Here is a 26710-nt window from a genome sequence, read left to right on the forward strand (position 1 = left end):
TTGCGCTTCTCCACACCCCAGCACCCCCTTCCCTTCAGTAACTCCGCTACTACTTCCTCAGAGGTGGTTGTCTATGAATGGGGAGGCCGTTCACAGCTCCTCTCCGGCTATAAAATCCACCCCCCCTCCCCTCCGTTTCGCCTTTGAAGTTGAATTGGGCACGGCGGGTGTGCAGGTTATGCCGGCTACTTCATTTAAAGTTTGGCAGGGCTGTCACGCCGGCGGAGACCTGAAGGAGACCTGGAGGAAGCTGCTTGAAAGCGTGAGCGATGAGAGGATTAAAAAAAAAGGACGAGCTTTTATTAAGTCGACAAATTGGCAGCGCCGTCCAGGTCATAATTAGAGAATATTTGCATAATTTTGCTTCTTCCAACAATACCAAACACCTCACACCGTTTAGACACCTTATGCACACACATGTGCCACAAGGCCCTCCCTGAAAAAGCACAACAATGCTGTTTCAAATCACATCACCTCCCAGCAGCAAATAAAAAAACTAAAATAAATAAGTTAAATTCTCCTGGTTGACCTGAAACTCTCATTTTATTTCCACACACACACACACACACACACACACATGGTGAGAACGCTAAGCTGAGATTAGAGCACCACTTCCCCTTGGCTTTTTGATGATTAGCGGCTCCTCAGTTAAGTCCCTCTCATATCACATATGTCCACTGCTGCTAAGTCACTAATCGGACAGCGACGTGCGTCCATTAACGGGCTGAATAATCGCCATCAGCGGTGGTTAACCGTCTCCTGGCCTTCACGTCCATTTCCATGTTGGCACGCCAAGTTCGCGAGCATGTTTAAATACAGGCAGCAGGCTTAACAACACGCAAGTGAGGGGATGATCACAAAAACTCACACATACATCACATGAATTAAGCAAAATGGGGGCAACGATATGTTTCAGCCTGACTGAAGAGAGGGGGGAGATAAAGCAGCCATTGCACAAATGTCACACACATTAACACACACTCCCTCACTCTGTGTGTCTGGCTGCTAACATTATCATGGTGCTAACTGCTCTTGTTAACTCCTCTACTCAGAACAAGCTTTCAGGGAGCGTGGGAGCCTCCTCTGGAGAATTCCACAGCAAAGTGTGTGTGGAAGCATGCATGTGTGTAGTCTGCGCTCGGCTTCGCTTTAAATTACAAGCCATTATTTCAACCACTACACAAACACGCCGCACACTCAGTCGGATCCGCCGTTAAAATAAGCACGCCGGCTAATTCCAAAGTGCTGTCAAGAGTCAAAGTGACATTTGTGTTTTCTTTTTTTTTCTTTTTTCCCTGCCATCTTGTGACTGCTGAGAAGTGTCTGCCTGTCACTCAGGTGCAGGTCTTTCTGCGTGGAAATGCGAGCTATCTTTGAAATTGTTCTCTGAGGGAATGGAAGGGCATATCAAAATAGTTGAGCGGAATGTGCCTTTTAGATAAGGCGCCCAGGGCGTTTTGCCTCCGAGGAGCCGACCGCAACATTTACATCCGTATGACACCTCAGGCGGGAATTTAAACAAATGTTTCCCCCTGTGTCGCGCTATCACTCGCTTTATTGCCACTGCTTTTTTCCCCCTCCTGCAGCTCCTTTTCCTTGTCTCAGCTTTCAAAATGATTTCCTCTCTATCTCTCTGTCACACACTCTTGAACTTATTTTAACATCGTCTGTCCCCCTGCTCCCTCTCCCTCTCTCTCTCTCCCTCCCGCCTGGTGTTGTCTTACTTACTGTTCCCTCTTTACACAATCAGCTGTTTGTAAGAATGTCGCTCCATCCCTCCCCTCTCTCTCCCTCCTTCTCTCCCTTCTTCTCTGTGCAGACTCTTAAGGATATTGCCTAATATCTATTTATAGGCTGTCCTTTTGAACAGTGGGAAGACTGGGGCAGCAACTGAGAGAAAAGGCTGAGATGGAGGGATAAAGATTAGGGGACCTGGAGGAGGGAGGAAGCCAGATCTTCTGCCTTTGTGGGGCTTAGAAGAAATCTGCAAAATAGTTGAAATGTCCCAACATTTTGAGACAGCATATCTGTGGAAAAAAACAAACAAGTGACCAGAGTCCAAAGGGGATATGACTCATTTTACAGCTATTTCCAAAGCTTGATCAATATGCCTTCAAACTGTACAAATGTACATGGTGTAAAATTCTCCCTAGATTTTTCCATGATGACTTTCTAAACTGAGTGCCTGCCTGTGTACGCTCACACACACTCTTACAAAGGCGTAGACACACACTCAGCCCCACACTCACAAAGCATCCTCTGTGAGGTGCCCTAAATCGGCGGCCGACAGCCCAAACCGTGTTTCCTGTCCAGCTTAACCACAAAAGGCAATAACACACAACCCTAATGTCGCTGCTGTTAATCACACACACGCTGGAGAGAAATTCTCCAGTTGTGTGTGTGAGTATGAGCAAAAGGGGGGCGGGGCCAAAAAGGCGTAGACTAACTCGTGTGGCCCCTAGGACCACCTCTCTCTCTCTCTCTCTCGTCTGCTTGTCTTCCTCTCCTGTCCATTCATCCAACCAAAGCTTTAGTCACCAGCGAGGCATCACTCCACATACTTTCCTCATCATTTTTCACCCCCACCCCCTTTAAACCTTATTTATGTCCTTACACTGAGTCACCACACTACGTGTTCGCCTCTGACATTTTAGCAAAGAGGAAAGGATGGAGGAAAGATACAGGAGATGCTTTACAGCACTTTTTAAAAACAGTAATTTCACTTTTACTTTGGAGGAAGTATTACTCTTTAAAAACAGCTGTTTCACTTTACTCTAAAGGTGTGACTTCACCTGAACTACCAGGTTATTCTCATGTTATTAAAGATCATACTCCTCAGCATCTACTCAAAGGAAACTCTCATCAACAGTCTTGTATACCTCATATATCTCTGGTGAGAGTCTCATTGTCGCAGAAGAGGAAAGCATGAAGACAAGTCGTGGGAAAATCTAGAGAATCAGCACAGAAAAAAGGAAGAAGCAATGTAAAAGGGGAGAGTCTGGAGGAGGGGTGGGGGGGGCAGACAGCTAGAGGAAAAGTGCATCCGGTGGACGGCAGCCCCGCTCCCCCGGTGTTTTCTGAAGGGGGAGACGCCGCATAATGTTTATTGAGCGAAGGGACAGTGTTTTTCCATTGTTGTGCCAAGCCGCTATTTGTTAAGCAATCCATAAAGGAGTCCCAACATTTGTCTCACTGTCAGCGACTCGGCCTGAGACACACACACCTACACACAAACACTGCGAGCTCATTCTCACACATAAATGACAACACACACTCCCAGCTGGGGTCTCTCCTCTGCCCCGCACTTTGAAAACTCTCCCTCCTCGTCCCAAATGGTCTCGTCCTTTTTCCCCTGACACCCCCCCCCCCTTCTTTACCTCTCCATCCTCTCTCTCTCTCCCTCCCTACCTGGAGGGACAGAGGTTTCATTGTAGGGCGCTGGGAGGGAGCTCTAAGCCTTTAACACTGTCTTCCATTGTAGAATAGGAGGACGGTAAACACTGCATGTGTTTGTGTGTCTTTTGTGTGTCGTTGGGAGAGACAGGAGAGAGAGAGAGAGAGGGTGCACAACACTGTCGGATTAGACGAGCCGCCAGGATGGATGGATGGTTGAAAAGTGAAAGAAGAAGACGGTTGCTGGAGTTCTCCTGCTATGTTGACAATGCAATACCTCCACCTGACCTTTGAGCCCTTCCCTGTGACCTCATGTCATATGACCAGACTCACACACTTCCCCAGTCTGTCCCATGTTCTCTAACTCTCCATCACCCGGCCCTTTAAATCCAAGATGGTCAAATCCATAAGAAGAAATGAAGCTCCGTCTTTCATCTATTGGCTACAAGAGGAGGTCAGCTGATCGCACCCGAGTGGGAGATTGTGGTACGAGGGAGTCAGAGGGGTGAGCTGGGTGGAGGAGGAAGTGGAGAGGGGCATTCTCCTCTGGTATTTCTCTGTCTGTCATTCTTTCTCGTTGCCCCCCTCTCTCTCCGTGGATGGAGACACGGTTATCAAGGCTCTCTGGGGACAGACAATATGGCCCAGACAATGGCCCCCAGTCCGAGGTGGTGGTGGTGATGGAGAGAGAGAGAGAGAGCAAAAGAGAGAGGGGTTGGGGGGGTGGAGGCCGGGACAGGGCCACAGGGGAAGAGAGGGGCAAAATAGCGTATTAGTTTGCAGAGCACGGACACTCTACTCAATTACTGCTCTCTCTCTCTGTCACACACACACACACATTCTCCTAGTCGCCACACACACACCACTCTAATCTCACTCTTTTAAATGAAAAGAAACACACTGGAAGACGCGACGCTTCCTTACATTTAGAGCAAGTTTTAAAGAATTTTATCTCTTTAAAAACTGACATTAGTGCAGAAGAAAGCATAAGAATTATCAAATAAAAACAAAATAAGAGCGCAGCTGACCTGGAGGATTTAGTCACTAAATTACAGTTTCAAACTGAGCATTTTCAGTTAAACTGCACTTTTTAATTTTGCTTCAGGTGATGATGAAAAAGTTAAAGTAGTGGATGTGCTGAAAAGTTCACGTTTTAAATTAGAGAAGGTATTTATAATTACAGCAGCATTCATGTGGAAGCTCAGCATCCTTGTTTGGCGTTCTGTTTATTCTAGGATCTAAATCACAACACTGTGATTCAGTTTGCTGTCATATAGAAATGCAGCTTTTAATTGTTTAGGGAGGGTTAAAAAATTCTGTTAAATTGTAGAAAAATACTCTTAAATTTACCTATGGACTTCCAAGTGTTAAATAGATGATATCCACTGATGATTTAAGGAAAAACACAGAGAGCTTTAATTCAATTAGTCAGATCCTTCCGGCTGACATCGCCGTCCTTGTTTGTGAGTGCGGCGCGGCGAATGTCAGGATGTATCTGAGTGCGTCTTTCTTAAACCGTTCAAAGTGTTGACCGTCCACCCCCCCGTGCTTCAAACACCCCAATAAACGGAGGGGGACAAATGGAGGGGTGTGAAAATCCACCACTGCCTTCCTCTCCTCCTCCTCCCTCCTCCTCCACCAATTCAACCCCCCAACATCACCCCAGCCCAGCCCAGCCTCCCCCCTTCTCCTCTGGCACTCTCACTTTTCTGTGACCCGGCTTCTCCTTCTTTCACTCCTTCTTCTGTCCATCGGCGAGGAATGTGTCAGTTTGACCACACCGTTCCTCTCCCTTTACATCCAGCCTCTTCAAATGTGTCTTCTCTCCGAGTTGATTTGGCTTCCTCCGTTTCTCCCTCTGTGTGTATTTCTGTTCTGTTTGTGCGAACAGATGAGGCCGTGTTAGCGAAGGCAGTCTGTTTCCACTATTTTCAGCTTCGCCTGGCTAATTTTGATACAAAGCCGAGAGCTCAGAGAAACAAAAAATATACTTTGAATCACAAAAAGCATATTAGATAAAAAAAAATTGGATAATAAAATAAAATGGATCAAAGAATAGTCAAGCTTTGGCAAAGCATGAAGTAGATTTTTAACAGCTAAAGCGAAGAAGGAGGAGAAAAGCATATCACAAGACTTTTGTTGGCCTAGATGAAAAAGCTTCTTCTTACATTTCTGAATTTATTCCTCACATTAAATTAAACACAAATCTCTCCCTCTGACAAACTTCCCTCTCAACTATTCCCAATCCAAAGTGGCTCCGGGGGAATTTCATCAATGGGGTTTGAAATGAGGAGGAGAAAAGTGTGGAAAGTTTGATGAGGAGATGAAGGAGAGGCATGGGTGAAGGAGGCGAGCGGACACTTACAGAGACGCAGGAACGGAGAGCATCGCGACCACCGAGGCTGGAGCGCACACACACTGGCAGCTCACACTGAGAGACTACCACTCAACACACACACTCACACACACAAGTGAAGATACCCCTCTCTCTCGCTGACACACAACTACATCCACACACGGCCAGGGCTGCAGTGATGGAGTGCATTACTGGAAAGCAAGAGTTTTAAGCGCTCTCCTCCTAAGTCATTGTAATCCCTGCATTTATCTCCATACATTCTGCTTTTCTGATCCAGTTTATCTCAGAACAAAAGATTAGTTTCATCAGGCAAAACAGAGCGCCACTTTAATGCAATAAAAGTCAAGCAGGGGAAGGGAAAGAGGCGTGTGTGCCTTTGCATATGTGTGTGTCAGTATTAAAACGCCGGGTATTATAACATAATCTGTCTCTCACAGCATTAGCATCAAACCACCATTATTCCAAAGGCAAAAGCCACTTGTGTTGACAGTGTGGAGAGAGGGCAAGGTTAGAGGGTTCGCACCTCTAAATGAAGCAGGGCCCGCACAAACATCAGAGGAGCACAGTGAGATTAACATTAGCATAAGGAGAAGAAGAAAAACAACACTATGCAGACTGACAATAGGATTACAGCGGGTTTGCATGTATTGAATTTGGATTATTTTTAAAGGAGGATGAGCAACAAGGCAGGGTGTAAACATCTCAAATTCAAAGAGTCTTCAGAGCTTGTACCTAAAAAGTGTTGAACTTGTTGATCACACCTTCCTATCTGACAGAAAGAGGCGTATTAATAGGCGGCAGAGTGAAGCAGAAGTTAATAAAGTTGTGGTGATGAGTGGAGGTGACAGCTTGAGAAGACTTTGACACAATCACACCTCATCCATCTCTTTCTCTCTCTCACACACAGTTACACACTCCGCTCTGTCTTTAGAGATTTTAACTAAACTTCCAGGAGGAGTGATGGAGGACGGAGACACAGTCCCAAACCACACACACTTCCTTTCTCTATCTCTCCCAAAAACACACAAGTCAATCATCAACTCTCCTCTGTCACACACTCAAACTCAGCCGACTCACACACACGTAAACACACACAGTCTTCTCCTTACACACATGGCTTTCAACTTTCGACTCCTCTTCCCCCAGCACCTCTCCTCCTTCCCCCTGTCCCGCTCTGCTGTCCCGTAGCCCCCCCGCCCCCCTTTGCTCTGTCATCTCCGTGGTAAAGAGTGTATGGAAGCGTCACGTACCTGTTACACTCCTGAGGTAGCTCAGGCTCAGTGAGCATGCTGGAGTAAGGATCCGTCTCTCTCGACAACAACAACATAAAACAGTCCCACAATGCTCAGATGAACAAGGTTAGTCTCCCAAAAACAAGACAGGATACAAGTGATCCTTCAACCTCTCACACACTGCTGATTCTCTCTCTCTTTCTCTCTCTCTCTCTCTCTCTTCTCCTCTGTCTCTCTACTCACACACTTTCAGCCTGACACCCTCCCTCACTCTCTCTCTCTCTGCCTCTGTCCCTCCTCTTCTCCCTCCCTCGCTGAAAGCTGTGAGATCTAGGCTCAGCTCTTAAAGGGCCAGCAGCAGAGCCACTCTCTTACGCTCTAACAGTGTGTGAGCAAAGGGGAGGGGCCATTTGACCAGGGGGCTCATCACCCCCTTGGTGTAAATGCACAGCAGTGCTAACCCCCTCTTCCTCCTCGAGACTGTCCCTCTCTTTCCCTCTCACACATCCACACGGGTGTCACACACTCTGACAACAGTGGCAGATCTTGTAGCCACACTTCAGGGTGAGGAGACCTCTGAAGCTCTAACAGGCTTTATCATGTGACACCAAAGACTTCATCAATATAAAGGTTAACTTCACTGAACCTAACCTTTATTAACAGCTTCATCATAGACATGAACAACCAGGGCTCACAGAATATTCATGCTTCAGGTTTCTGTAGTCTGAGACGCATCGACCAATCATGAATCAGCAAGCTTTGGGGTAAAAAAATATTTTCACCTTTCCTGATTTATTTTACACATTTGTCGCACTTTAATATTCCAGATCTAATTTTAAATTAGACAAAGATGCCTTGAGTAAATACAAAAGTCTGTTTTAAATGAAAATTTTATTTATAAAGGGAATAAAGCCATCCAAACCTTCCTAGCCCTATGTGAAGAAGTCATCGCCCCCTAATACCTGGTCGTTCCGTCCATGGCGGCAACAACAGGAGCAGGCATTTGTGATAACTGTCAGTGAGTCTTTCACATCACTGTGGAGGAATTTTCACCCACTCTTCTTTGCAGAATTGTTTTAATTTTCCAGCATTAACTGCCCGTTCAAGGTCATGCCACAGCATCTCCGTCAGATTTAAAGGTCGCATATTTTACCCTTTTAAGACAAGTTTATATCGGTCTCAGAGGTCTGGCTGCTGAATAACACTCCAGTATTAGATTTTCGCACCTGTAAACACCCCTCTGCTTCAGCCCTGCTCACAGCGAGCTGTTTCTGTGTCTGTGCCTTTAAATGTTTTAGGTTGCTTCCACCGAGCGGTCTGGCTCAATTCGGTACGGAACAGCATGCAATTTTTTGTGGTTTCCATACAGCAAAAGTTAGAAAGAGTCCCAATAAGCAGACCAGTACCATCTCACTCAGTGTTTATTTTGGCAGCTATTTTCAATTTTAGTCTATGACTTACATTTTAGTCCTTTCTACCCTTTTAAGTTTTAGTCTAGTTTTTGTCCATAAAAGTCCTCACATTTTAGTCTTTACTTTTAGTCCAAGCATTTATTCTCTTGCCTAAATCTGGTACCAAATCATGGTAGTGAGTTCTCTGCCAAACCTGGGGTCCCTGCTTTCTACAGCTGAGAGGCAAAATAGATACAGATGCACTGTTTCTGACAAATTTACCCACAGTGGAGAGATATCAACGATTTTAATGTCAGACGAAAACTACATTGCATTTTAGTCTAGTTTTAGTCATCTTAACGAAAACTAAACTTAGTTTTTGTCTGTTTCAGTCATCACAGATCTATTTTTGTTAGTCTTAGGCTAGTTTTAGTCATCACAGATCTATTTTTTTTAGTCTTAGTCTAGTTTTAGTCATCACAGATCTATTTTTGTTAGTCTCAGTCTAGTTTTAGTCATCACAGATCTATTTTTGTTAGTCTCAGTCTAGTTTTAGTCATCACAGATCTATTTTTTTTAGTCTTAGTCTAGTTTTAGTCATCACAGATCTATTTTTGTTAGTCTTAGTCTAGTTTTAGTCATCACAGATCTATTTTTGTTAGTCTTAGTCTAGTTTTAGTCATCACAGATCTATTTTTGTTAGTTTTAGTCTAGTTTTAGTCATCACAGATCTATTTTTGTTAGTCTTAGTCTAGTTTTAGTCATCACAGATCTATTTTTGTTAGTCTTAGTCTAGTTTTAGTCATCACAGATCTATTTTTGTTAGTCTTAGGCTAGTTTTAGTCATCACAGATCTATTTTTGTTAGTCTCAGTCTAGTTTTAGTCATCACAGATCTATTTTTGTTAGTCTCAGTCTAGTTTTAGTCATCACAGATCTATTTTTATTAGTCTTAGTCTAGTTTTAGTCATCACAGATCTATTTTTATTAGTCTTAGTCTAGTTTTAGTCATCACAGATCTATTTTTATTAGTCTCAGTCTAGTTTTAGTCATCACAGATCTATTTTTATTAGTCTCAGTCTAGTTTTAGTCATCACAGATCTATTTTTGTTAGTCTTAGTCTAGTTTTAGTCATCACAGATCTATTTTTGTTAGTCTTAGCCTAGTTTTAGTCATCACAGATCTATTTTTATTAGTCTTAGTCTAGTTTTAGTCATCACAGATCTATTTTAGTTAGTCTTAGTCTAGTTTTAGTCATCACAGATCTATTTTTGTTAGTCTTAGTCTAGTTTTGTCATGGACAAAAGGCTGGTGGAGCCACACACAACAACAGGAAGTTGCACGTTAGTGTGACTCAGCTGCTCGGCTCCGGGCTGCAAACGGGAGAAAAACAGAATATCTGCTTAAATCTGGGATATTTGGACTGGACAGAGATCCAAACTGTTATCTAGTCTATAGATATTGGTATCTGGCCACAAATCAAGTTTCCTGACGTTTAACTGGACCTGATTTTAAAAACACAAAGCAGAGTCTGAAGGCTCACATCAGCCTGGTCTATCCATGATGGATGTTTTGTGAATACAAAGCCTTAGATCAGCTGGTTCTCTGTACTGTAACTAGTTATTCATCTACTTCCTACTTTAGGTAACCTGTGAAAACATCGCTCTGTGGTTGTTGGATGTGTTTGTGAAACTTCAGGCTGCAGCCAATTTTTAAACGAGATCAGCGCACCCAGGATTTCTGACTTAATCCAGTTTGATTTTAACACCAGCTGAACTTTTACTTTATTTTTAATGTGGAGAATTCTCACAGTACAGCTCTAAACTTTCATATTCTGTTGTATAAACTGTTCTAGAGTAGATATATTCACATATTAACGTACAGTTATGACTCTAAACATCTCTGCACACGTATTCCATCAGCTGAGGATGTTTACTGACAGCTGTTAACATCATTAAAATGTAGTTATTTTTTAAAGAAGCACTTTCAGACTTCACATTCATGCTTTTGTAACCCGTTCCAGACTGATAGATGTCAGTGACTTTGTTTCTTATCTGTTCTTGAATTTCTTTCGATGGTGCCATGATGTGATGCTGTCTGAGATCTTTTAGTCTACTTTACTTTGTCAGACAGGTTCTATTTCAGGGATTTCTGGATGCAGCATCGCCAGTTATCACAAACACTAGTGCAGCTGTTTCCGCCAAGGTTGGCCCGACCAGATCTTCACTTTAGGGGGCGATGACTTTTTCACACAGGGCACAGTAGGTTTGGATGGCTTTTTTCTCTTAATAAATTAAATCATCATTTAAACACTGACTTCTGTATTCACTCAGGTTATCTTTCTCTAATATATATGTTGATGATCTGAAACATTAAGTCAGGGATGTCAAACTCAAGGCCCGTGGGCCAAATCCGGCCCATGGTACAGTTATGCCTGGCCCACCAGATCCTATCATACTTTTATTCTAACTGGCCCACCAGTATGAGGTCTGCAGATTTTCTCCATTTTAAAAATGTAAACTTCACCATGAGGATTTAAAATATCCTTGAAAAGTCATAAAAATTAGAAAAAGTAAAAAGCTAAAATCATTTGATAAAAAGTCAGGAATGTGGGAAAAACCATTTATGTTTCATTTCATATTATTAAGTTTGCATCTCACAGTTATGATTTTGACATTTTCAATTCACAATTTTGACTTTTTATCTTATTTTTGTCATTTTTATCCTTAGTTTTAAAATTTTAAGTTATATTTTGACCTTTTAATCTCATGATTTCTATTGTTTTTCTCATGTTTTGACCCTTTTAACTCCTTACTTTGACTTTTATCTCCTAATTTGACCCTTTACATCCACAGCTTTAAATTTCCAGTAATCTTTTGACCTTCAAAACTCAAAATTTTAATGTTTTTCTCACAATTTGATTTAAACCAATGATTTTGAATATTATCTCATATTTTGACCTTTAAAACTCATGATTTCATTTTTTTCTGATATATTTTCCTTTTAAAAACATTTAAATGCCATGTTTTGACCTTTGGAGCTAATATGTTTGATTTTTTCTCAGATTTTAAGGCTTTAAATTTATTATTTTGACTTTTTTTCAATCTCAGAATCCTTTATCATCAGTGCTAAGGGTTTTTTCCCCCATAATTCATTGCTGGTGAAAATGAAGTTGACAGTTTATGGTTAAATGTGGACCCTGCTCGGCCCTCAGGTTAGACCCAAATTCAGAACTTGCCCGTCCTGTGATTGAGTTTGACATCCCTGCATTAAAGTGAAACAAATGTGCACAAAAAAAAGATGAATAAAGGGGCCAAATAGTTTTTCACAGCAGTGAACAAGAAAACCCCTGTACTCACTGTGGAAAACAAACAAACTGGTGGAACCTTGTTTGTCCTGATGACATAACAGCTTACATCAGTGTTTACAGAGACACATTATTCTGAGAATATCTTTATAAAAGTACAGTTAACAATCCATTTGACTCAAACATTTAAACATGAGCCATAAATGCTGCTGTTAAAGCCAATCAATACCTGATAATCATTAGAAAAGATCAATCAACCCCCCCAGTGCTCTCATAATATGAATTCTGAATATCTGACAAAAAACTGAATGACATTTATGCAAAAGTTCATGAAAAATATTTTAAAAAACCAACAAGTCCTGTGTTTTGTTTCAAAAATAAACAGTTGTTGTGTATAAAATTACATTTACATTTTGAAACATGCAGCTACAACTTTTTACACGTTTGAAGTCAAGGACAGAAAATCTTAACAGATCTTAAAAATCTTAAAAAATGTTTTTTTTTAAAGTAAGATAGTAAAACCTGCTGAAATGTGTTTTCTTCCAAACAAAATTTAGCTTCAGTGTTGTAAACTTGCCTCAAACTCTTTGGCTCAAAAATGCAGGTCATCAAAAAAGTGAAAGATGTGAAGATAAACTGTTATTCTTTAACTCTGACAGAGAATGGACCCCGACAAACCCAGAGAATGGACCCAGACAAACCCAGAGAATGGACCCAGACAAACCCAGAGAATGGACCCTGACAAACCCAGAGAATGGACCCTGATAAATCCAGAGAATGGACCCTGACAAACCCAGAGAATGGACCCTGATAAACCCAGAGAATGGACCCTGATAAACCCAGAGAATGGACCCTGATAAACCCAGAGAATGGACCCTGATAAACCCAGAGAATGGACCCTGATAAACCCAGAGAATGGACCCTGATAAACCCAGAGAATGGACCCTGATAAACCCAGAGAATGGACCCTGATAAACCCAGAGAATGGACCCTGATAAACCCAGAGCATGGACCCTGATAAACCCAGAGAATGGACCCTGATAAACCCAGAGAATGGACCCTGATAAACCCAGAGAATGGACCCTGATAAACCCAGAGAATGGACCCTGATAAACCCAGAGGATCGACCCTGATAAACCCAGAGACTGGACCCTGATAAACCCAGATATGAATATAAGCCTGACAATAGTCTGATAAACCCAGAGAATGTCCTGTAGCTGGATAAACCCAGAGAATGGACCCTGACAGCTAAACCCAGAGAATGTTGCATAATCATTATTTACAGGAGGACCACCATACCAGAGAATGGACCCTGATGACCAACCCAGAGAATGGACAAAGTGCATAATCATTATTTACAGGAGGACCACCATACCAGAGACAGTCTCAGTCTGATGACCAATGCAGGGTCACAATGAACTTTACCAGCCAAAGTCTAATCAGTGCATCTTTCAGTCCAAAAGGAAATTTGTCCAGTTTTGAAAAAGTTCTCTCCACACATTCCTGAGGTTACACAGAAAACTGGTTTGAAAAGTTTTGATTCATGGACATAAAGATATCAGAGTAAAATTGATCTTAGACCAAAATACACCAGCCATACTGGAAACATTTGTGTAACAGAACGTTATTATAACAGATGAATTCTTTAGCTCTAGCCAAAAATGCTTTTGACAAAGTTTCAGTGACCTTTGACTATTCATTTCATACAAGGACATGGTCGAGTCGAAAAGGAAAAATCTGATATTTACCCAAAGAGTTCCTGAGAAAATTGCTTCACATGACTGAGGCAGACAAACTTTAGAATTTAAAGATAACCAGACCACTAGAAGACAGATGCCTCTAAAAGCATCTGTTGGCACAGAGACATTAACCCTCCAACCCAACCCTCTGCCCATTTCTGCCACTTTTATCCCATGCTACTTCTTTATGGAGCTTTTATACCATTTTTGCCACCTTGAACTAATTTTTGATACTTTTAAACTGCTTTTACCACTGTTTATTGCTTTCTGCCAATCTCTTTGCTCTTGCAAATTCTTTTTACCACTGTGGCCTATGTTTGACTGTTTTACAGTTAGTGTAATCTTTTTTCTTTTAAGTTGTTGAAGTTTTCTCTTTTTTGGCACTTGTGTCCATTTTTTTTTACAACTTTTTACCTATTGTTGCCATGTCTTTTTGGCACTTTTACTTCATTGTTGCTAGTGTTGTATTCAAGAATACACTATCAGAGACCAAGACTTGCCCAAGACCAGAGGGGTTTCTGACTAGAAATAAGACGGACTGATGTCTGAGTTTATGCAGGTGTAGCTATTTGTTGTTTTGCTTCTCCTCATCATCACATTAATGAAGTCAGAGAATAGCAGATCAGTGCTGGTCTCCACCGCTCTTTATGGAAAATCCCGAGTCCGGACAGTCTGAGACCAAGACAAGACCAAGTAAAAATGCTCTTGGGTCTGAGACAAGACCAAGACACTCAAAATATGGTCTCAAGACCAAGACCGTTTTCAAGGACTACAACAGAAATTGTTGCAACTTCTCACCCGTCTTTACTATTTTCTTTTTTCAAACTTTTATTCCAATTTGCCATCAATTTTGCAAATGTATTGCGCATTTACACAACTTTATTTTTGGCACTTCTAGGCCAATTTTTGCCACTTTCCATCAATTTTTACCACTTTCTCCTTTTATTTCCATGCATTTTCGCAACAATTTCACCACTTTTTCCTCTAATTTTGCCACTTCTTTTGGCACTTTCTGTCCATTTGATAACAGCCTGTTATAGAAAACTGGAATAAAACTTTGCCATAACACAATTAATGCATAAAGCTGCAGTAGGAGAGTTGATTTGGTTAACTGCATACATTAAATTGCTCACTGGAAACATCAGTAAATCATCTACCTCAGAGTTTTAAAGGGGACATATTGTTCAAAGACACTTTTTCAGGTTTCTCTAGAAAAACTATGTGCCCCTGGCCTGTCCACAATCCCTCCAAGAATCAGAACCACCCATTCCCTCCCTCCTCTCTTTCTCCACCTTTCAGAAAATGTGTGTGAAACAAGCCGTTCTCAGATTTTCCCCTCATGATGTCATGTGGGGAGTTAGCCCCGCCCCCAGGTTCAGTTGGCCCTTCCTGCTTGGAAGAAAGTTCCACCCTCCTTTCCTGATCTTCCTCTCTGCTGCCACCTTAGAGCAAGATCGGGAGAGCCATATCAATTAAGCCACACCTGTTTCCAGAGAGGGGCGGAGTCAGAGAGCTCATTAACATTTAAAGCCACAGACACAGAAACAGCTCGTTCTGAGCAGGGCTGAAACAGAGAGTTTTTAGTCAAACAAAAAGAGTTTTTTCAGCTAAAAACTTGACAGGCATGTTTTGGGGACCTCTTAGACTAATATAAAATTGCCTTAAAAGGTCAGAATATGTCCTCTTTAAGACCGGAGAAAGTGAGAGCAACACATTTAGGGATCACTCTGGACTCCCCCATGGTTGATTGGTTAACACTGTTCTTCTAGCTCTTTTACTTTAACATAGTGAGTGATGTTGAGATGTTTGACTTGGACACATGACGACTTTTTTCTCTAAAACTGTAAGATTATGAGAGAACTCACATTTGAATGTCATGCTTAGTCATCTAAATTATAATTTACATATTTTTTTACATTTCTTTTGATGAACTTCAGCTTCTTTGCTCAAGAAGTTATTGTTTATCTTTTTGAGTGTTTTCATCTGATTTTGTGTTATCAAGCTTTTATATTGTTTTCAGCCTTTTGCAAATTAAGGACTGAAAAAATTAAAAGCAGGATGTAATCTCTGGTATTTGTTTTAATTTTTCTACAGAATCTTCCCTTTTCCTCTCCAGCTCTGTGCATAACCACTGCTAGTTTAATGGTTTAAACATCAGCTGAGGTGTATTATATTAAAGAATGAATGCAGAACAATGGCAAGGACAGGCAATCTGAGTGTGTGGAAACGACGCGCATCTATAACAACATTTATTCCAAGGTTTTAGACAATAAAATAGTTTTTTTTTAACTGACTCGTTTTGATGCAGCAGACATTTGATTCTGCAGCATGGAACAGTTTTGTTACAAGCAGACAGCTGAACACTTTGAACAGAACATATGCTGAGGCTCACATGCATCAATGAGCATGCTCACAAATACAATCACACACAGATGCACTTAGAAAATACCCAAAGTGACTGAAACCTTCACCAGTTCAACACTCATTGTGTCCTCAGGTGTGTGGGTGAAGAGTGCATGCTGCTTCCAGCCCTTAGTGCTGTCAGTCACTATTAGGGCTGTGTGGTCTACATGTCACACATACGGCCAATCCAGCTATTGTTCTGGAGAGCGCAGGGAAAGCAGAGCTGACAGACTGCCACTTCTGTGATCCTTTAACACACACAGTCATACACTGACACAGACACACAGTCAGAGGGGGAACAGACCCTGGAACTGTACACACATCTACTGTACACTCACACAAACACTTACTAAAGTACATCTGCATGTTTGTCATGAAGGGTCCACTTACACTTTTCAGGGCAGATTTCAACACAGATTATTTATAGTTCATCAGGCTGATGACCAATATTTGGAATTAATATGCATTATGACTAACAACACACAAATGCGACAAAAGTAAATCTGCAACAAAGCACTGACTCAGTCAACATGAGAATCTGCACAGAGCAGCACAGCAGGAAACAGGAAGTGGTGGTCAGTTCCACCCATGCCTTTGTGTTGATTGGCTGGTAGTCATGTGACATCAAGCCAGTCAGACAGTGTTGGGGGTGGGGCAGTAGGTGAGGCTGTAGAGCAGGGTTACTTAACCCCGGTCAACCAAAGAGTCACATTGTTGAAAAATACCTTTGCAAGAGCCACAATCTAAGTGGTAGAAAGTGGCAAAAATGGCCTGAAGTAGAAATGAAAATAAGTTAAAGGTGGAAAAAATGGGCACAATGCAACAAAAATGGGTGAAAATGGGCAAAAATGGGTGAGAAGTGACAAAAAAAGAGTTACAGATAGCAAAAAATGGTCAAAAAGTGGCAAAAATATGGCCAAAAAAAGGAGAGAAAAGTGACTAAAATGGGCAAAAAGAAGTCAAGAGTAGCACAAACAAACAAACAAACAAAAAGGAAACAAGTGGTATTTAATGACAAAAGATAGCTTAAATGGGCAAAAATGTGATAAAAGTGGCAAAATGGGGAAAAAGCAGCTAAAAGAAGTTGCAAAAATGGGCAAAAAAATTGGAAACAAGTGGAATTGAATGGGAAAAGATAGCTTAAATGGGCAAAAAGTGGTGAAAAATGGCAAAAATGGGATAAAGGTGACAAAAATGAGTGGCAAAAATGGGCAAAAAATTGTAAACAAGTGGTATTTAATGGCAAATGGTAGCTTAAATGTGTGAAGAGTGGCAAAAAATGGTGGAAAAGGGAAAAACTGGATAAAAGTGGCAAAAAATGGTAAAAAAGTGGGAACAAGAAGTGGCAAAAATGGGCAAAAAAAGGAACAAAGTGGATTTTAATGGCAAAGGAAGTTTAATAAGAAGAAAAGTGGCATAAAAAATTGTGAAAATGGCCAAAAATGGAATAAATGTGTAAAAAATTGGATAAATGGGACAATTAAGTTTGACAATTGAAGCCCTCTGAATAAGTCTGGGAAACAAACTGAATAATGTGATTAATTTCTGAGGTCAAAGTTCCCTTTTTAAGGTTTTCTGGGGGAATAATATTGTTAATTAAGACATAAAAAAGCCAAAATCATCACAAAAGAGCCACATGGCTCTAGAGCCATACGTTGAGTATCACTGCTGTAGAGGGTGAAAAAAGCCAGAGAAGGTAAGATGGATACACCAGTGAGAAACACAGAAACGGGCGAATCCATCTATTTAGCAAGGTTAGCAGCCCTGTTCATTCAGTATTTGTGCGGCATGAGCACACAGAGAGGCTGAGCCATTCTGCAGCTGTTGGAGGAGAAAATTTCCTCCAAATTGACCTCATTGTAAAATGCACCTAATTCACTAACACTGGCACCTACAGCCAAACACCGTTAGAGTGAAGCACGGGTTGAGACTGTGATAAATTCATCCCACAAATGTTGTGAATTACAATCCCTGTAGTTCTCTCCACAGCTGAACATTAACATCAAGCCCTGCCTGTACAGTATATATATGTATAACACTGCATACGTGCCCTCTGCCCTCTTTAAGGCATTTGTACGGACATGTCAATGTCAACAACAATCAGCAGCATTAGTTTCTGTTTTGCTAATCAAATTCATGGTCAAATGGAGAGAATAGACAGCGAGGGCTTAATCAAATTGCATTCCCCGACTAAATTGAGCCCCAATTGGAAACGGCATCTCTCCTTGACCCTGCAAACAGCTGCAAAACCAATGATAACCTCATTTGTGCATTACAGAAACTTAATTTCTCCATTATGCAACTGACTTGGTAGGAGTCGGTCAACAAAACGAAGCACCGTTTGCCTCCCCTGCTTCTGCTGCAGACAGACCACAGAGAGTAGAGAAGACCAGGGTAGCGTTTGTCAAATTGTGAATATATGTTTGTGCCATTACCTCTAACACAATGGCTTTGCCTAACAAAAGTATTCAGAGTTACTGCCATGAACCTAGCCCTTATAATGGATGAATTTACAATTGATTTTTTTTGTAGATTCAGGCAGTATAAAGGGCTATGCAATGATACAACAATGAATGTTCCTAAGCATTCATAAATGGAAATGTGTCTCTTGACCTCATATCAGTCAGACTGAGGTCAGGGTTTCTCTGGAAGCAAAGAATGGCTGTCAGAACGAGGCAGAGAGAGACAAGAGAGACAAGAGAGAGGGGAAGAAATGCAAACAAGCGGGGCGTATTCTCATGCTGTAGGTAGCCTCTCAGGTGTATGCCAGTTAAAAACTAGGGATGCACCGATCCACTGTTTTTCAGTTCCAATCCGATTCCAATAAATATGAGCCGATACCGATATTAATTCCGATATATATATACATATATATATATGTTTACATATATACATATATATGTATATATATATATGTATACATCTATATACATATATACATATATATATATAGATATATACATATATATATACATATATACATATATATATATACATACATATATACATATATATATACATACATATATACATATATATATACATACATATATACATATATATATATATACATATATATATATACATATATATATATATTAACAATTACTATTGTTGTTGGTATAATGTGTGAGGTTACATGAGGCTGTAGTAAATCACCCAGCTCCTCCTCAAAAAAAATACAAAAAATGAATTGAATTTAAATGTATTCCAAACAAATTTATTTGAACTACTACTAAAAAATAAATATCAACATTATCCAGAAAATAACATCAACTGAGTATAAGTTATAAACAACAATGCTTACCCATATTGGACCCAATAGTGATATTTGATCAGATCGGTCCCATCCCTATTAAAAACACTAGGATAACTAGGGCTGCAAGCAGCACTGAAGGGCCCTCGCACCCCGGCGCGATCCGCCCCGTGTTGTTACTGTGGGGTGTTGGCAGTGCTGCAGCACTGCAGAGAGACCACGGAGATCATCCTTTGAGCGTCCATACGTAAAAAAAAAAAAAAAAAAAAAAAAATCAGCAAAGTTCACTTTATATATGAGGTAGTACTGCCCCTCAACAGTAGGGGGCAGTATGTCAGAGGTGGATGTAGACATATAGAGGTGATGAGGAAAGAACTATTTATCATTTAAGAACATAAAAAAGATTGGAACTTGTATTTTCAAGGTGCTAATGGCATCTTTCAGTAGGGGGCGCTAGAGCAAAACCATGAAATTAACATTAAAATTTTTAGAGAGGCAGACCCTGATCACACATGTGAAATTTAAAGGCAATCAGATGTTTCTTATTTGAGTTACACCCACTTCCTGTCTCATGGCAAAGGATCAAAATGGCTGCCATGGCCACTGGGGCAGCCGGAAATGAAACATGTTGATGTTGGGACAGACATTGAGGAGTTCAGGTCAAAATCAGAGCATGATAGATTCAACACAGTTAGACAAATGCAGAAATGACTCATTTGCATCACTTCCTGCTGGCAGTAGAGGGCGCCATGATGAGGCGTTTTCTTGTGGGCATGTTCATTGTGATACTGTTGTGTTGCCATAACAATCTGAAGACCATAGAATGACCTCCCCCAAATTTACAGCAGTTTTCAGTGAATAATTGTCCAAAAAGAGGCCTTTTTTTGAAATTCGTCTAATCATGAGACATATGTGTACCAATTTTGGTGCGTGTAGGTCTTACCCAGGGGCTTATCTCCCTTTTGGGGCCCCTGTGTAATGGAATTGCACGGTTCCAGTAAAATATAAAAATTTCACTCGGGGGACAATTTTGGGTAAAGTCTGGTGAGTTTTGAGCGTGTTGAAGGCCCCAAATTAGCGTTTCTTTGGACGTAATAATAATAATAACGGCTACAATTTCAATAGGGTCCTTGCTGACCCTAGGTCGGTGCTCGGGCCCTAATGAATGAAGGTCGTCTGATTTTAGTGTGTTGTGTATGAGAACAATGAGCAGGACATGAAGAGTAATTCACCTGGGCTGAAACAAAAGGGGCTTGTTATGACTCAGTGTTTTTCAGAGACGGATGGAGACAGAATCACGAAGTTGCTCTAAGCTACACTTTAAGATGTGCAGCTTCTACATCATAAACACAGAGATTCTCCCCAGAGAGAGTTAACTCACCAACACACATGCATTCATGTTAAAAACACCATTTCACTCACAACACTAAGAAAAAGACATGGAGGAGCAAGCATGTCCGCACAACACCCACTCCTCTACACAGGACATTACAATGGGACCGTTGATGGGAGGCCCCTGTGTCGAGACCCCAACAGCTGTAGTACATTAGGGGCCGACCGTGAGCAGGGGCAGGGAGAGACCAGCGGTAAACAATCCCAAAGCCTGAGGACACACACACATAGTCGCACATATTTTCACAAACATTCACGCACCATATTATGTAAATGTGAAGACACACACACCGCACAAATTGTGGCAAATCAGTAGTTATGGATCTGAGAGGGTTTTCTGCAGAAGAGCAAGATCACATCTAGAAAATGACATAGTTTGCATTTAAATCGGGCAGAAATGAGTGTGGGAGAGCTTTGTTGAATATTGTTGTGCTGTGATGCTGTGAATCAGAATTCTGGGACAAAACAGCTGAAAATTTGGCAATGTTTTTCAGAATTTCAATCACAGACATTCACTACAAGATGATAACTTTCAGCAATAACATTATAAAGAAGACGGACTGTAACTTTAGATTATTTAGCCTGCTGTCCAAACAAACTACCTTTTCATGATTCTATTGTACAACTACGTCAAGGTCAACTTTCAGAGACAAGGCTGGAGGTTAAGAGGTCTTTATGTTCTTTCTCGGATGGCAACGCTACATCGGTTTTATAATCAGATTTTAACCAGATAGATTCTGGAAAGTCTAAACAGCAAAACCAAATCCAAAGTGATGTTTTCAAAAGCATATTCAAGACAGATTTGCACGAGGTTTGAAATGTGATTCCAACTGTTTTTCATTTTTTGACGGCACCTTGAATCTGTTTTCCAAAGACTCTGTCACAACCCCGACAAGTGTGAGACAACAACGATAACTCTAAAACAAACCAGAAACACATTCAGATTACGCCAGACATTATTAACATCCAAATTATCGCTAACCGCATCAGCATGAGATAGTTATGGACGGGGTTTAGATGCAAAGAAAGCTTGTAAACACAATGGCTGCTTGTGGGGCAATTAGCTCGGATATAACCACAGTGGCTATGTTTTAGCGTGTGGATACACAGTAGACCAGCTGTCATATCTGTCTCAGAGACCATCCAGCATCTTGAAGTGCTTTAATGCGGACTCTTTCATTTTCAGTCAGCTCTCCACGTTTTACCATTTTGAACAGGAATGAGGAATTTCAAACTGAATTCTCCCAAATTTGAGCCGGCTCACTGGGCTTCTCTGAGAAGTCAGAAATGAATCAAACATAACATTCAACCACTAAAACTCATTTTTCTGTTCAGGAATGACAGTAAATAACTATAATTTGACATATTCATCAAGAAATATTAATGTGCTTTACTATTTATTCAGTTTTTTGTAAATCAGTAAATGTGAAAATTCATGGATAACAATAATAATTCTATTTTACCATTAAAAATATAATTTTGGTTAAAGAGCTTCTACATATTGGTGTATTAACCATTACAGAAACATAAAACATGATTTTGGTAATTACCAATGCTGTTAATTTAGGGCAGCTGTGGCATAAACCTTACTTTGGGTGGTGGTCTAATACACTTGTTAAGCACTGTATGTATATATATTATATATAGTATATATAGTCTTTCATGTTAGCTGTTAGCCGCTAAGCTATTGCTATGAAGTCTCGCACTCGGGTTCGTCGTGTTGTCCAAGAATTTCACTCTGGCGTGGCATATTTTACAAACGACTTGACTCCTGTAGAAGTCTGTACCGTCTTTAATGTTTTGGAAGCCAAAATGAGTCCACATATCCGCTACGAATGCAGCAGAAGCTGCACTGCTGGGTAGGCACAAGCAACCGGCTCGCTCAGACTGGAGGTCTCACGTGATCTCCTTGTTTAAGCAGAGGAGAAGAGGGAACAGTCAACTGCCAGGGGGTGTAATTACACCAAAAACTACCGTACCAACAAAGTAAATTATTAATTAAAAAAAAAGATTGATACTCGATCAATACAGTATTGGGCCGTGAAATATCACGATATATCAGTGTATTGGTATTTTCTAACACCCTACTGTGTACACAGGCTCGTTTCTTTAAATCAACACGTGAAAACCTTAATACATCCAAAACACTCAGTAAACAATCCCAAGAATAGTCCTGATGCCTTACTCTGGAAACAAACATCTCTGACATTGTTACTCCAGGTATAAACATTTAGCTTCATCCCATGACAGTTCATCAAAAACGTCAGATATGATCAACAATTTAGAGCGGCGTGTGAGGGCCTGCGGTGTGAATTCTCCTCTCTGCCTCCATCTGTCTCACTTGCAGCTCATCTCAATCTCAGGGTTAGCTCAATATCAATACCTCTGGCATCTTTTCTTCTTCCTCTCTACTTTCCTGTGAGAGGAGGAGGAGGGAGGAGAGGCCAGCGTTGAGAGGCACAAGCCCCTGTGAAGTGGCTTTATCGGGGGGAGACATGTGCAGGCAGAGGACCCCGTCTGAGGGCTGAGTGGCAGGCGGCAGAAGCCATTAAGATAGAGCCGCTATCTCTTCTTGCCAGGGCCGCCTTAATACAGGCGGGGGCTCAGGCCGCTCTCATCCATACACACCGCTCTCTTCTGTGGTACCTGGACTGACATGGATGTGGACATGGATGTGTTCATTTACAACTGCAAGCAACTCTTCTTCTCTGATTCTGTCTATCTGGAGTCTGTTCCGCCTCCAAAACCCATCAATCCCTGCCAGGGCAGGACAACCACGCAGATAACTGGGCAGGTGGACAGGTAGACACCTAAAGAAATAGCTCTCTGTGCCACAATTAAAAGTCCCTGAGTTAAAGCATCAGCTAAAAGACACTGTAACACTGCATCTTATCAAATGGTACTCAGTATTCTACCTGACCATGACTGCTCAGGTCATGTTGATGATTACACTTTTGTCTTTTGAGCAGTCTCTTATGCTTTGGATACTTTCCTTCCTGTTTGGAAAAAGCTCTTATTTTGAAAGAGAAATGGACTTCCAGTTTAGAGACAGTGACTTAAGTATGGCTGAAGAAACAAGCATCTGATGTCAAGCAGATACTTTGTCTTTAGGAGTGTGATGGTTTTTGTATTCAACCCCAACCGGGACGGTTTGCTGCACACAGTCCTTTAAAAAAGGGGCTATCCAGGTGACAGTAATGTTTGTAAGCATGAGCTAACTGCTTTTAAATGACCAGCGAAGAAGAGGAAGAAGCAGGCAAAACAAAACACACGAAGAAGAAAAATCTGCTACAGGTGTAGTAGCAGAGGAAAAAAAAATAGGGAAAAAGGGGCAAACACTGGGGGTAAAGAGGCAAAGAAGGGATAAAGTAGCAAAAATGGGTGAGAAATGGCAATAAAAGGGAGTTGCAGGTGGCAAAAAAGGTCTAAAAGTTGCAAAACCATGGTAAAAAAAATGAGTGAGAAGTGACTAAAATGGGCAAAAATCTGAAAAAAGGTGGAAAAATGGAAATTAAGTGGAATTTAACTGCAAAAGGTAGCTTAATGGGTGAGAAGTAGCAAAAATAGGCAAAAGGGGGCAAAAAATTGCAAAATGTAGGAAGAAAGTGTCAAAATGGGAGGAAAAATGACAAAAAGAAGTGGCAAAAATGGGCAAAAAGCAGCAAACACTGGGAGAAAAGTGGCAAAAATGGGTGAGAAGTGGTAAAAATGAGTTACAGGTGGCAAGAATGGTCCAAAAGTGGCAAAACCGTGGCAAAAAATGAGTGAAAAGTGACTAAATGGGCATAAATTAAAAAAAAAAAAAGGTGGAAAAATGGGCAAAACGCATCAAGGAGTGACAAAATGGGAAATAGGTGGCATTTAATTGCAAAATACAGCTTAAATGGGTGAAAAGTGACAAAAAAGGCAAAAAAGGGGCAAAAAATTGCAAAGCAGGATAAAAGTGTCAAAAAGAAGTGTTAAAATGGGACTAATGTTTCAAATGAAGACATAAAAGAGCCACACATCATCACAAAAGAGCCACGTGTGGCTCCAGAGCCACAGGTTGAGTACCACTGCTCTAGTAATCAGAAATAAGCTGGCTGGAGAGTTCACTAGAATGCTTTGCTGCAGGGTTACTGGACACGTGCACGGCGTGGACCGCAGCGGTGTGAAGATGTGTCAGATACCTTTCTCTGTCACGCTGCAACAAGTGTTCTGTTCTCCCTCGTACAGCAAACACCACACTGTAAACAAAGCTGTTCTCATTCCCCACAATGGCTGCATGGAAAATTAATTAAGGATCTGTGCTCTTTGTGCGAATCTTAACTCGCTCCTAATTAGCTGGATTTCTCCTTGAAAACATAAAGTCAGTTAATTATGGCTGAGGGAAAATGTTTGTTTCTAGTGTCACGTATTTATGAGTTATCTCTGTGAATGGCTGGAGTGGACAATGCAAGAAGGGAATAAAAGAGAGAGTCCATGTCACTGCAGGGTTAATGAAATACTAGCCTGGGAAGATATATAAAAGTCAATGATTTACAAAAAAAACCCAACGGCTCAGACATCTTTAAAACACACACACGGACACACTAATCCAAACTGAGACACTCAAAACATGTCTGCATGAGCACATAGACTCACAAACAGACAGCGATTGTTCTGACAACAGCATACGCAGCAATGGAGACTTTCCTTGAACTCTTGCTGTCTTTCAATTAACGGCAAACTAAAGGCTTTGACTGACTAAAATCAATCTGGAGAGAGAAAGGAAGGAGAATGAAGCAGAATATCCGGGGGAAAATCAGTTGGCTTTCAGACAGTGACTAAGCAGCACTGCTTTTATTTCTTTACTAAATGGCAGAAAGACACCTACACAGGTTTTACAGGAATACCATTCTTCCATGATCACAGATCTAAGTATTAGAATCAAAAACAGCACTAGCATAAATCAAGTACAGTCTGCTGGGCTTTTAACCATTATAAACACCATCATCTGTATTATTTCTAACATCAAGTCTGTTTCTGCAACACCATCATCACCGGCTTAAGTCAGGGGTGTCAAACTCAAGGCCCGGGGGCCAAATTAGGCCCGCAGAACAGTCAAGTTGAGACAGTCAGGTAAGACCTGAATCCAGAATCCGGCCCCTGCTGTGACTGAGTTTGACACCCCTGGTTTAAGTGCACGCACTGATTTGGGGTGCACACATGTAGCTAAAAATAGCAGTTCCATTTACGGGTAAGTGAAAGTAGAGAGATGTGTAACAAGCAGCTCAGTTTGAGGACCATCGTCAGCATGTTTCAACATTTAAGAACAGCCAGGTAACTAACTGAGCATCGTCTGTTCTGCACAGTGATCTGGTAAAATGACTGTTGCCGTCTCTCCATGTTTGATGTGTTTAAAACTAGCAGCAGGAGATGAGTGTGCTTGTTTCACAGAGCGATGCTGTCTGGGCTTTTACATCTGCTTTAAGCTGGAGCTGATTGACTCAGTTTGACTTGAGCCCAGTGCTGCAGCCATTAGTATCTCAATTACAGTGTTTCAATAACCTTCAAATATGTGTTTTAACATCCCTGCTTTGTTTTAAGTCTTTGAGGACTGAAAATAGCCAACAGTGGCTCTTAACCAGTGATCATCAACTGGAGGCCTGGGGGCCACATCAGGACCCCCGTATCTTCCCATCCGGCTCCCAAACATGATCAAGTTCAAAATATGTGTAGAGCTAAATTTCTAGAGGAAAGATGTGGTGGTATTTTGGGAATGTTTTTATTTTTAATATTAATTTTATTATTCTTTGACAACTCCCTACAGCTATTTAAAATGATTCAAAAACAACTGAGATCGAAACAGTTTAATCAGGAATGGCCTTATGTTTCACCCATTTTTCAGAGATCAACCTGGCAGACATTATTAACTCGATAATTCACATATTTATCAGTTCATTCTTGATAAAAACTGCTGCTTTCTATGGAAACTTTCAGCTTCTAGTGTTTTGGGAGTGAAATTTTCCTGCTTGCTGAAATATTTAGCTAAAATATCTCAGCCGCCCCCTAGTGGCTGGCTGTGATATAGAGACTGATCACACTGTTGGAGTTAAAAAATGCATACATTTAAAAGAAAATAAAAATAAACATACAAAACTACGTTAATCAGACCATTCTAAAAATGTCTTAAGTGTATTTGAAAGTTTAGCCCCTACAGTGCCGGTTTAGGATAGAGCTGGCCCTGGTACACATGATGACCCCTGTTCTAAACTAAGTCA

At 41.0% G+C, this 26710-nt stretch overlaps 1 protein-coding gene across 13 annotated transcripts in view; it reads right to left on the minus strand.

Annotated features, from left to right (window-relative positions):
- The window catches only part of sox5 (SRY-box transcription factor 5), a 384599-nt gene that overhangs the window by 117112 nt on the left and 240777 nt on the right, over positions 1-26710 (minus strand). For 8 of the 13 annotated variants that reach the window (XM_041780731.1, XM_041780728.1, XM_041780722.1 and 5 more), the window contains exon 1: positions 7000-7214. The exons of 4 other annotated variants lie outside the window; for them this stretch is intronic. In XM_041780731.1, the coding sequence (XP_041636665.1) occupies positions 7000-7076 (77 nt within the window). In that variant the 5' untranslated portion in view covers positions 7077-7214. Of the gene's footprint in view, positions 1-5758; positions 5843-6999; positions 7215-26710 lie in introns of those variants that run through there. One more of the 13 variants, XM_041780723.1, reaches the window with a different exon arrangement.

Source organism: Cheilinus undulatus, linkage group 23 (assembly GCF_018320785.1).
Source record: "Cheilinus undulatus linkage group 23, ASM1832078v1, whole genome shotgun sequence".
In the NCBI taxonomy this organism is placed as follows: domain Eukaryota; kingdom Metazoa; phylum Chordata; class Actinopteri; order Labriformes; family Labridae; genus Cheilinus; species Cheilinus undulatus.